Source organism: Carcharodon carcharias, chromosome 15, assembly GCF_017639515.1.
Source record: "Carcharodon carcharias isolate sCarCar2 chromosome 15, sCarCar2.pri, whole genome shotgun sequence".
NCBI classification, from domain to species: domain Eukaryota; kingdom Metazoa; phylum Chordata; class Chondrichthyes; order Lamniformes; family Lamnidae; genus Carcharodon; species Carcharodon carcharias.
Window position 1 is genome coordinate 107,520,638 of NC_054481.1, and position 12,119 is coordinate 107,532,756.

The 12,119-nt window shown below is 43.9% G+C and overlaps 1 protein-coding gene across 5 annotated transcripts in view; it reads left to right on the forward strand.

The window, feature by feature from the left end:
- c1qtnf12 (C1q and TNF related 12) overlaps positions 1-12,119 on the forward strand; it is a 66,318-nt gene that overhangs the window by 8,312 nt on the left and 45,887 nt on the right. For 3 of the 5 annotated variants that reach the window (XM_041206583.1, XM_041206582.1, XM_041206584.1), the window contains exon 2: positions 7,792-7,929. The exons of the other annotated variants lie outside the window; for them this stretch is intronic. In XM_041206583.1, the coding sequence (XP_041062517.1) occupies positions 7,792-7,929 (138 nt within the window). The remainder of the gene's footprint in view (positions 1-7,791; positions 7,930-12,119) is intronic. 5 annotated transcript variants of the gene reach the window in all.

Genomic DNA, 12,119 nt, shown 5'->3' on the forward strand with positions numbered 1-12,119 from the left:
GGATGATGCATGGAACTTTACTTTCATTGGCACTGGTTTTTGCGATGGGATAAATGAATGCTTGATAATTAAGTCAGTGTCCCCTGGGGTTCAGGTGAGCTGGAGGCTGTGATGATTTTGCCTGCACCGTTGGTGACTATGTTGGCTTGGATGCTAAGCTGTGTTTGACTTTGGTAAGAGTGATTTAGGTGACACGTGTCCTGTAGTTGTGTGTCTAAGCTCTTGTCCAGAGGCCATTAGAGCTGTACATGCGCAGGAAGAGGCCACAGACTGCCTGGTTTGGCCCCAGGAATACCAGCAGGCACATGTTATACATTTGGACTCGCCAAGGGGCATCCATCTGGTAAAGAAGTGCTGGACCAGTTGAGAATTGCATTTCCTGTTCTCTCGCATTTCTTTGGAACCAAACAGTTAGGAAGTGCAGATGATCAGGGATAACAAAAACTAAATTGAAGAACATCGTCAGCATCTTAGCATATTGACTGCACAATCATATTATGAAGTGAACCTATGGTACAAGTGAATACATCAAAGCAATGGAAAGTAATTCAGTAACATAGGAAATTCTGAAGTGTGATTCTGTGATCCAGCACCTCAAGTGGAGAATGGTGCACTTAGGGAAATCACCTCAGAAAATTCTGGATATACAAAGCTTGTGATTTTCCATCTGTTGAAACTACTGGATAAATGCAATGAGGTCTGGAGCCATGTCGTCCTGGTGGAATTCAAACTCCAACTAAACATCAGTGAGTAGGCTATTAGTGAGCAAGTGCTGCTTGAAAGCACTGTTGACAACTCCTATCACTTTTCTGATGATTGGTAGAAGGGTGATTGCCCTGCTGGGTTTGTCCTATTTTTATCTACCAAGTGGACCTGGCCTATTTTCCACATTGGCAGGTAACTGGACTCGGCTAGAGGCATGGCTAGTTATGGAGCATGTCTTCAGCACAACAGCTGGTATTTTGTTGGGATCCACAGCCTTTACTGTGTCCAGTGCACTCAGCTTCAGACTAGAATGGGTCTATAGTCTCTAGAATTTAAAAGAATGAGAAGTGATCTCATTGAAACACGCAAAGCTCTTAGGAGGCTTGACAGAATAGAGAATATTTCTCCTGGCTGGGGTATCCAGGACTAGGGCTCAGAATAAGGGGTCGACAATTTAGGACTGAGGTGAGGAGAAATTTTGTCACTCAGGGGGTTGTGAATCTTTGGAATCCTCTTCCCCAGAGGACCAGGTCTGTTCAGTCATTGAGCCTATTCGAGATCAAGAGATTCTTTGGGTTGAGAGAATCAAGGGATATGGCGATAGGGCAGCAAAGTGGGGATGTGGTTCAGCCATGATTTATTGAATGGTGGAACATGCTCGAAAACCTCTGAGCTCTACTCCCCCTATTTGTTATGTTCTTACCTTCTTGAAATTATGTGAAGTGAACTGAGTTGACTGAAGAATGGCATCTGTGATGGTGGGGATGAGACTGAGAAGGATCATCTACTTCTGGCTGAAGGTGGTAATAAACGCTTCAGCACAGTGCTTTATTTTTCAGGCAATCTTTTACACCACCCTAAAGGGCTGTAAAATGAAGTGTTTTGAGCTCTTTATTTTATGGTGATAGCAGTGTCCATTTCTTCTTCATTTGCTGTCCACTTCATTTTTTACAACTGTCATCACTATTTGCTATACCTGCTGTGCCTGTCTCTGTGCTTGCCTGTCTCTGTATGTGCCTGTCTGTGTGTGTGTGTCTGTGCACCTGTGTGTTTTTCTGCCTGTGTGTCTGTGTGTGTGTAAACATATATTGTCTGGATTTGGGCAATGGGATAAAATGTCAAAATTTGCAGACAGTAAAAAGTAGGCATCACCATGATGAGAACGCAGTTGACCCTAGAAGTCGATAAACAAGCTGGTAGCTTGGTGAAATAAATACAGATGAAATTTAATGTGGGGAAATATGAGCTGATGCATATTTCGAGGAAAACTAAGGAAAGGACATATAGACTACATGGTTAAACTTAATAGGAGCAAAGGGATACACAGATCTTTATAAAAACTGTTAAGATGCTAGCAATTATAATCCTTCTGATATCTATAAATGGACAAGTGTGGACAAGAGCACTATAGCCAAGATGAAAAGCAAAGGGGACATGACAGTTCCAATTGAAGGAGAAGCTAATTGATTAGTGAAACAGAAGAAAGCCTCCATGAGGAAAGCATGGATAACAATCTGGCTAGTTTCCAAAAACAAATGAAGAAAAAGTTGCTAAACTTTATCATGAGTCTTTTGGGGAATAAGAACATAGAAATTTGCAAAATAAATGGGGGTGATAGTGCTGATATTTGCACTTTCTTCGTTCTTCTATGTTGCTTTTATTGTGTGGAGGCCAGAACTGCGCACAGTTCTCTAGATGAGGCCTGACCAAGACCCTATACAAGTTTAACTTCACTTCATCACTTTTGAATTCTATACGCCTGGAAATAAGCAGAAGTTTTTTGTTAGTATTTTTAATTGCTTTGCTGACCTGCGATGTTACTTTTCATGATTTGTCACCTGGATCCCTTTGGTTTTTCACCATACCTCAGAAAATAAGAAACTGAATAACTGATGTTTCTCAGTCTCCTACCAAAGTGCATCACTACACATTTTTATTAAAACTCATTTGCCACTTATCTGTCCAGTCTGCAAGTTTTCTAATCTCATCTTGCATTATGTTGCATTCTTCCACAGTGTTAGCTACACCCCCTAGTTTGGTGTCATCCACAAAGTTTGATCTTGAAATTCTTGTTCCTAAGCCCAAGTCATTAATGCACATTATAAAAAACAGTGGTCCTAGCACTCATCCTTTATACACTATCATACAAAGCCCCTCAACCAGTGAACTCTACCTGATCAAAGTAAGGGTTAATATGGAAGTCATACAGTCATAGAGGTCTACAGTACAGAAAAGGGCGCTTCGGCCCATCGAGCCTGCGCCAGTCAAACAAGTACCGAACTCTAATCCATTCATCAGGAAGATCTTGGAAAAGAGCCTTTTATCGCAATTTAAAACGCAATAGGGTGTTACAGCATTCTATTCCCCTCTATGAATAAGTGAGATGGTATCTGGTATAAAACATTCAGCAAAAGAGAGACCAAGTCATCAATTCGTGTCTTGTAAAAATTGGTAGATGCCTTTTGCCTTTCATGTCCAAGCAGATCATACCATCTTGAACATCTTACCTATGATTTTGGTTTATCAAGGGCAGCGCTGTCTATGTATGTGATCTAAATGGCTTGTGGCAGACCATTGATTCTAGGAAAGGCTATTGCCTCAGTCATTTAGAAATCCAAGTACAATGGGTAGAGATCCCTGTAATTATCTTCACGTAGCTGCAACCTGTCTGCTGCTTACTTAAAGCATAAGCGAATGGGCGACCTGACTTTCCACTGTATTCATAAAAATGAGCACCAGCCAAATTATTTTCTTGAATAGTATTTATTACTTCAAAAAGCAACAGAATTATGGTCACAAATGGCATTTCTTTTTTTGACCTTTGCAGTTCCATTGTTGTGTCTTTATTTTCAGTGTGATGTCTCATTGGCACATACTGTACAGAACTTGCTGACAGCCCCTTTCAGTTGAGCGTTGTGCCAGTGATATGATTTATTAGCAGCTCATTTAATGCTAGTCCCAGGAGATAAAAACCTTCATATGGTTTACACCAGATAATATTGTAATACGTCTTTCAGCAATATGCAGACTGCCTCGAGCACGAGAATTCTGTTTCTGTGGTGACAGAGTCTAACCCACAACGCCAACACGATTGGAATGCATGTTGCATCTTCTCTGTACAGGAGGGAACATGTGCTGTTAGTTTCAAGCCATGTTGTTTTCCTGCTTACCATGTGACATGGATTGCTTACATTAAAACACTGTAATGAAGGGGATTATGCAAAATTGTTCACATGGCATGTGTTTTCCATATAGCCGGGAGACTAGAATCATCCAAGAGCGAATGGCCCACATGCTGTCTGAGTTCATAAATAAGAGTGTGAGAGCGTGTGGAGGATAATCCTAGCTTGTGGACTGTGATCATTTAGTTTCATCCTTAAAACCGTATAATTGGCGAGGGCCAAGCATACATGAACAGGCTGGAAAGGATTTTGCTTCTTTTGAATATTCCTTCCAGTTTATTTTTATTACTAGAGTCTTTTATTCAGTTTATGCAAATTCACAAAGGAAACTAATAAAAGCAATACTATTGTATAACCTGCAAATTAATGCAAATTTAAAAATTATGCCATATTGTGAATAAGTATTCAGAATATTATTACAGCTTCCAAAGTCTTAGAATTCATATACTCACGAATGAAACTGAGCTACCTTTTAAAAACTTTCACTAAGGCTGGAGACCGGAAACCAGACGCATTAATGTTGGATCCAAAATAGCATTATTTTGGACAATCTTTCTTTCTTGACCAAGACAAGTTTTCTTCCATGTTGATATTCAATTTTTAATCCACAAATTCAATTTTTAATCCATCCTTCATGAAGAAGAGTCACACGGACTCGAAACATTAACTCTGTTTCTCTCTCCACAGACCTTGCCAGACCTGCTGAGTTTTTCCGGCATTTTCTGTTTTTATTTCAGATTTCCAGCATCCGCATGATTTTGCTTTTAACGCAACAGAAGAAGTCTGACATCTATTTTCTTGGTGAAAAGATGGAGCATTTTTGTCTAGAATATATTGTGGTGTTGTAGAATCAGAGAACAGCACAGTACAGAAGGAGGGCACTTGGGCCTTCAAATCTGTGCTGTATTTGGTTCTTTCCCTCGTTTGTTTCTCCATTTTGTGTCTCAACCAATTTGACTTGCTGCATTATCTCTGACTGGTGGTTCCTTCAGGGTACTGAGCCCCAAAAATAATCACCCTTCAGTTGAGAGGTTATCGTTTGAAATCTGGCAAAGGAAGACTCTGCTTCTTGACCTGAGGGAGGGAAGCCTATATAGAAGTCCCAGTCCCAGTGAGAGGATATGGTTTTGGCACTGAGTGGCTAACTCGCATGCTTACTCAATGCCAGAAGAAGATTGCTGTCCTTTCCAAGGCAGCCAAGGTTATGGATAGCGGTCATACTTTGCAATCCCACACTGTGATAAGCTTGTTTCCCATTTCTAGCCACTTTGCCCTCACTGCATTGTTAACCATCGACAACTTACCAATAATTTGCAGAGGGTACAGTACCACAATACTCACGCCCCCTCCCCGTCCTTCCTCTGCATTATTCCTTCAATCGCAGGTGAGCATGTAAAGGGAAGCAATGGAAAACATGTATGACATGTAATATCTTGTTTCCTTATTCACTTCTAATGATCCACCCGATTAAGGAAAGCTGCCTCACACCTCACACATATGGTGGCCCATCTTTTTGCAAGGAGAGTTGTCCATGGGCGAAGAAAAGGTGATGCTACCTCTGACCTTGGCTGTTCCTGCCAGTCACCTCAGAACCACCTGGAATGGAGGAGAATCAGGAGATTATGATCAAAAAAGAGCCACAGTTTGTAGGCAATTAGGGGGGTTACAGTGATTTTAATAAAAAAAATAGCATATTATGAAGGCACACACTTTTGGTATGTCTTGAGTGAACCTAGCACTGATGGAAAATGTGTGACTAGGTGTTGGATTGCCTGTGGAAATGTTTAGCAATATTTTCCACATGGCAGCCTTGGTAGTTGTGGGGACAGCACCATAGTGTAATGCTACTGAGCTTGTAATCCAAAGGCCTGGTTAATGCTGTGGAGACTTGGGTTCAAATCCCACCATGGCAGCTGGGGCAATTTAGATTCAAATAATTCAGAATAAAATGCTAGTCTCATTAATAGTGATCATGAAACTACCAGGTTGTGTTTTTTTTTTAAAAGCCATCTGGCTCACTCACTCAGGAGAGGAATCCTGCTGTCCTTATCTAGCCTGACCTCCATTAGGGTCCTTCACCAGCGGGTTTACAGGCGGGGTGGGGGAAAGGGCTGCAAAATTCCCCGGTTGGTCTTGCCACCGCAAACCTATCAGTCCCTGACCTATTTGCAATTTTACATGGGGCAGGCGGGGTGTAGGGCAGCCTGCCCGCCCTCACCCCAGTGGAGACCAGCTTCTTGCCTGGCTTCAATTTTGAGGCTGGTGAGAGGAGTTCAGGGCAGGGGGCATTTTCGGCAGGTCACCCTGCTCAGCCCACAGGCAGGAAGGAGGGAGTCCACATTGGGTGCCCCACCCCCCAACTCCAAAGGTCTGCTCTCTGCAGGTACTTACCCCCTCCCCCCACCTTCTCTCCTCACTGCCCTCCCACAGGCCCTTCCTTCCTTCCTTCCTCACCATGAGACCCCCACCCCCTCCTCCTGCACTTCCCTCGTCCTGGACTCTGGGACTTAGAATCTGGGGACTGTTTGTAGTCCCAGTCCTGGCTGCTGCCACCACTTAACACTGCTGGGACTATAGAGCTGCCAGCCAATCAGATTGGCTGAGAGCTCTCTTGAGGCGAGATCTCCGCCTGAGTGTGGAGCAGGAGTCCTGTCTCCAGCCAATTGACGATCCTCAAGAGCGTTAAATGGCTCTTGGGCTGTTCTGATTGGTGGGGATGCATTCCCCGCTGACTCTTCAGATGGCGGGGGAGGATACCCCACCTTCAGAGCCACAGCAATCTCGTTGGCTCGTAATTGCCCTCTAAGATGGCTCAGCAAGCCACTCAGTTGTACCAAATGGCTGCAGAAACTGGGTGCACTTACATCACATGGATTGCAACAGTTCAAGAAGGCAGCTCACCACAACCTACTCAAGGGCAATTAAAGATTGGCAATCACATCACAGGAATAAATTTTTAAAAAATAGACATTTCAACAAGTGAATGAGTTGATTTTGTTGCCAAAGGGAACCATGTCGGCAGGGCAGATATTTCCAAAGAATGCAGAAAGGTTAGAAAGGAAACTCTAGCTGTTTTGTCAGGAGTTTGAGAAAGGGATCTTCCTACTCAATTCATGTCAAACATCTTGTGGGTTTGCAGCTCCTTTTGAGTTGGAGTTGTATTAGTATTGTCTTTGTTTCTGTTAAATGTTGAACAACATTTCTGAGCCTGTCACATTCAGCTTATCTGAAGCCACCAGCGAGAGGGCACTGGGTCAGAGGACGGACAGTTAGCAACAAACTGCCATTTGAAAGCCAATATTCAAGGACCTTAATTCCAGAGCAGTTTACATTGTGCTTTAGCAGCTGCAACTCTTTCGTCCAAGGAAGGATAATTTAATCAGGAACTAATGTAAATCTAGTGTGTCATTACATTTGACCACTTTACAAAACACTGTTTTTGGTAAGTTGTGTGGTAGTTTATAACCTAAGCCTTTCAAAATACTATTGGCTTTGGAGCAGCCACATAATTAGCGGGAACTCTGATACATAATGTAGCGACTGAAGGGGATGGGTATAAGGAGCGCTGCCCCCACTTTCGGCACAAGGGACACAGAGCAGAGACTCAGCAGATTATGGGTCTACTCCACAAATTTTTTGAGCCTTCACACCCATTGTCCATTCTAAATAATGTGCCATTACACTGCCTTGCATGCAGATTTTCAGGACCCTTGCTGCTCTACCCTAAAATGAGGTCTTCTTTGCAGCAGAATGGTGATTCTTTTGGGGCATTGCAGATGTATATGAAATGAATGTTGGTTTTGAAAATGAAATCGGCCCTTTGTACTGCCATCTGACAATTTTTTTTTCTCATTTTTCAATTTATTTTTCTTTATATTTATTTTCTCCCTTTTTCCATCTCAAGGGTTCTTCCCTCCAGACCCCCTCCTCCAGCCCGGAGGGTGGAAGAATGGGGCGTAGACTTCTTCATGACTTCCGACGCCAGTGTCAATCCATGGTCAGCCAACAGGTGGCACCCTTGTTGCAGGGTGAGACGACCCATGTGAGTTTTTCCTCTTCACCTGAGGTGCCATCACCCACCCCATGATGGTCTGGTAACAACATAGCTGGTGGACTTGAGCTTCAAGCTCCTAGTGAGAATAGGCTCAGGTTATGTACAAAAATCAGAATTTGGACTTTTCTGCCCTTCTCCCACCTACACTGTTCTAGTCACAATTTTAAAAATCTTATCGGGCTACATTCCATAGCATATCTATCAATTAATCAAAACACTTTTCATTCCATTTGTGTTATATTATTTGCAAAAGTATTCCCTAATTCATTATCCCTGCAAATGAAAAAAAAATTATACTCTGGAAAATATCTAGAGGATAGTAGTTTCCCAACAAGGATGGATTGGCTCATTTGCCAATGTCTTGCTTAAAATCTTGCAGCTGCATACAGTTCTGTCTATAAAAGTCTTCCTTCTTGTTATCACTTCTTTCCCCACACTTACCTGGAGAACATTTTTCAACAATTAATTCCCAGCTCCACATTTACAAGGGGTCATTGCAGTTCAAACAGCCACACTCAGGTTCGCTGATGCTACGCATCAGATTCATTGTTCAGCCAGCAAACATAATCGGGTGGCATCTAATGAATAGTCCCCGGGTTCCAAGATTTTTCTGAATGTGTGAAACACTGGTGCACTGTCAACTTATCGATCTCAACCAGCTGATCACTCCTGGTGTGGTGGAACTGATCATTGAAAACAAGATTTGATTTTCCACTCTTTGCTCATACAGAAAAACCATCCTTAGGAATGAAGGAAACTGGTTGTTTAAGGTTTTTTGGCTAATGGGTCTAGAAACTAGATGAGATAGTATGTACCAAATTGAACTAAACTGGCAACAATAGGGTAATATTAAGCCTGTTTAAATTTGACTCTTAAATTGAGATGTAGGTTTAATTTAGTTACAGTGATATTCTGATTGAAGCTGACACTTCAGTGTGGTAGTAAGGGAGTGCTATACTATTGGGTGAGACATTAGACTGCTCTCCCAGTGAGTGTGAAAGATGCCAGGGCACTATTCAAAGAAGAGCATTATTCCTACAGGCAGGATAGATCCAGCAGAGGCACAGTGGTGTAAAATTGAGAGGGAGTTGCCCTGTGAGTTCTCAGCATCGACTCCGGACCCCATGAAGTCTTATGGCATCAGGTCAAACACGGGCAAGGAAATCTGCTGATTACCATGTACCGCCCTCCCTCAGCTGATGAATCAGTGCTCCTCCATGTTGCACATCACTTGGAGGAAGCACTGAGGATGGCAAGGGCACAGAATATACTCAGGGTGGGCGACTTCAATGTCCATCACCAAGAGTGGCTCGGTAGCACCACTACTGAGTGCTAAATGACATAGCTGCTAAACTAGGTCTGCGGCAGGCAATGAGGGAACCAACAAGAGGGAAAAAAATACTTGACCTCATCCTCACCAACCTGCCTCCTGCAGATGCATCTGTCCATGACAGTATTGGTAGGAGTGACCACTGCACAGTCATTGTGGAGATGAAGTCCCCACCTTCACATTGAGGATAACCTCCATTGTGTTGTGTGGCACTACCACCGTGCTATATGGGATCAATTTCGAACAGATCTGACAACTCAAGACTGGGTATCCATGAGGTGCTGTGGGCCATCAGCAGCAGCAGAATTGCACTCAAACAATCTGTTCCTCATGGCCCGGCATATCCCCCACTCTACCATTACCATCAAACCAGGGGATCAACCCTGGTTCAATGAAGAGTGCAGGAAGGCATGCCAGGAGCAGCACCAGGCATACCTAAAAATGATGTGTCAACCTGGTGAAGCTAAAACACAGGACTACTTGTGTGCCAAACAGCATAAACAGCAAGTGATAGACAGGACTAAGCAATCCCACAACCAACAGATCAGATCTAAGCTCTGCAGTCCTGCCACATCCAGTCATGAATGGTGGTGGACAACTCACTGAAGAAGGAGGCTCCACAAATACCCCCATTCTCAACAATGGAGGAGCCTAGCACAGCATGGCAAAAGATAAGGCTGAAACATTCGCAACAATCTTCAGCCAGAAGTGCCAAGTGGATGATCCATCTCGGCCTCCTCCGGAGGTCCCCAGCATCACAGATGCTAGTCTTCAGCCAATTCTATTCACTCCAAGTGATATCAAGAAACAGCTGAAGGCACTGGATACTGCAAAGGCTATGGGCCCTGACAATATTCAGGCAATAGTACTGAAGACTTGTGCTCCAGAACTTGCCGCAGCCCTAGCCAAGCTGTTCCAGTACAGCTACAACAGTGACATCTACCCGGCTATGTGGAAAATTGCTCAGGTGTGTCCTATGCACAAAAAGCAGGACAAATCCAACCCGGCCAACTACCGTCCCATCAGTTCACTCTCAATCATCAGTAAAGTAAAGAAAAGTGTCATCAGCAGTGCTATCAAGCGACAGACTTGCTTAGCAATAACCTTTCCCTGATGCCCAGTTTGGGTTCCGCCAGGGCCACTCAGCTCCTGACCTCATTACAGCCTTGGTTCAAACATGGACAAAAGAGCTGAACTCCCGAGGTGAGGTGAGAGTGACTGCCCTTGACCTCAAGGCAGCATTTGACTGAGTATGGCAGCAAGGAGCCCTAGCAAAACTGGAGTCAGTGGGAATCAGGGGGGAAGCTCCCTGCTGGTTGGAGTCATACCCAGCACAAAGGAAGATGGTTGTGGTTGTTGGAGGTCAGTCATATCAGCTCCAGGACATCACTGCAGGAGTTCCTCAGGGTAGTATCCTAGGCTCAACCATCTTCAGCGCTTCAACATTACCTTCCTTCCAACATAAAGTCAGAAGTGGGGATGTTCGCTGATGATTGCACAATGTTCAGCACCATTCAGAATTCCTCAGATACTGAAGCAGTCCCATGTCCAAATGCAGTAAGACCTGGACAATATCCAGGCTTGGACTGACAAGTGGCAAGTAACATTTGCGCCACACAAGTGTCAGGCAATGACCATCTCTAACAAGAGAGAATCCAACCATCACCCCTTGATGTTCAATGGCATTACCATCACCGAATCCCCCACTATCAACATCCCGGGGGTTACCATTGACCAGAAACTGAACTGGACTAGCCATATAAATACTGTGGCTATAAGAGTAGGTCAGAGGCTAGGAATCTTGCAATGAGTAACTCACCTCCTGACTCCCCAAAGCCTGTCCACCAGCTACAAGGCACAAGTCAGGAGTGTGATGGAATGCTCTCCATTGCTTGGATGAGTGCAGCTCCCACAACACTGAAGATGCTGGACACCACCCAGGACAAAGCAGCCCGCTTGATTGGCACCACATCCACAAACATTAACTCCCTCCACACAGTAGCAGCAGTACCGCAGTACCATCTACAAGGTGCACTGTAGGAATTCACCCAGGCTCCTTAGACAGCACCTTCCAAACCTACAACCGCTACCACCGAGAAGGACAAGGGCAGCAGATAGATGGGAACATCACCATCTGGACGATCCCCTCCAATTAACTCACCATCCTGACTTGGAAATATATCGCCGTTCCTTCACTGTCGCTGGGTCAAAATCATGGAACTCCCTTCCTAACAGCACTGGAGCAGTTCAAGAAAGCAGCTTACCACCACCATCTCAAGGGCAACAAGGGATGGGAAATAAATGCTGGCCCCTCCAGTGAAGCCCACATCCTGTGAATTAATAAAAAAAAATTATTCCAGTGCCCTGATCCGTATACACAGTGACTAAACTTTAAGTTTCAAAATATATTAAAAATCATATGTCAATGTGCACTTGCTTTCCAGAAAGCCTTACTTCTTGCTGTCACATTGTGTTTTTGTCACACTTTCCTATCAGCTTTTCTTTATAGGCCAGGATTTTATGTCCTTCGACCACCCGGTGGGATATTACGGTCCTGCCAAACTGAATGGAGATTTAAATGGCTCACCACATCCGCTGTGGGGAAACACGCCGTGGAGGGGTTGTACAATCCTGGCCATAAGGTCCATTTATAAAGGAAACTACTTATGTAAACTTGTCATGTTGTAGTTACAGCATCCTGCCAGACATGGCACTTCTGCATCGCCCAGCTCCTTAGCTTGTGCTGTAGTGATTCTCCTCGGGGCCAAAGCAACTCTGCTCCCCAAAGTGCCACAAGCTTTGTTTTATAAGTATGAATAACACACTTCAGTTTATATATAAAAATAAG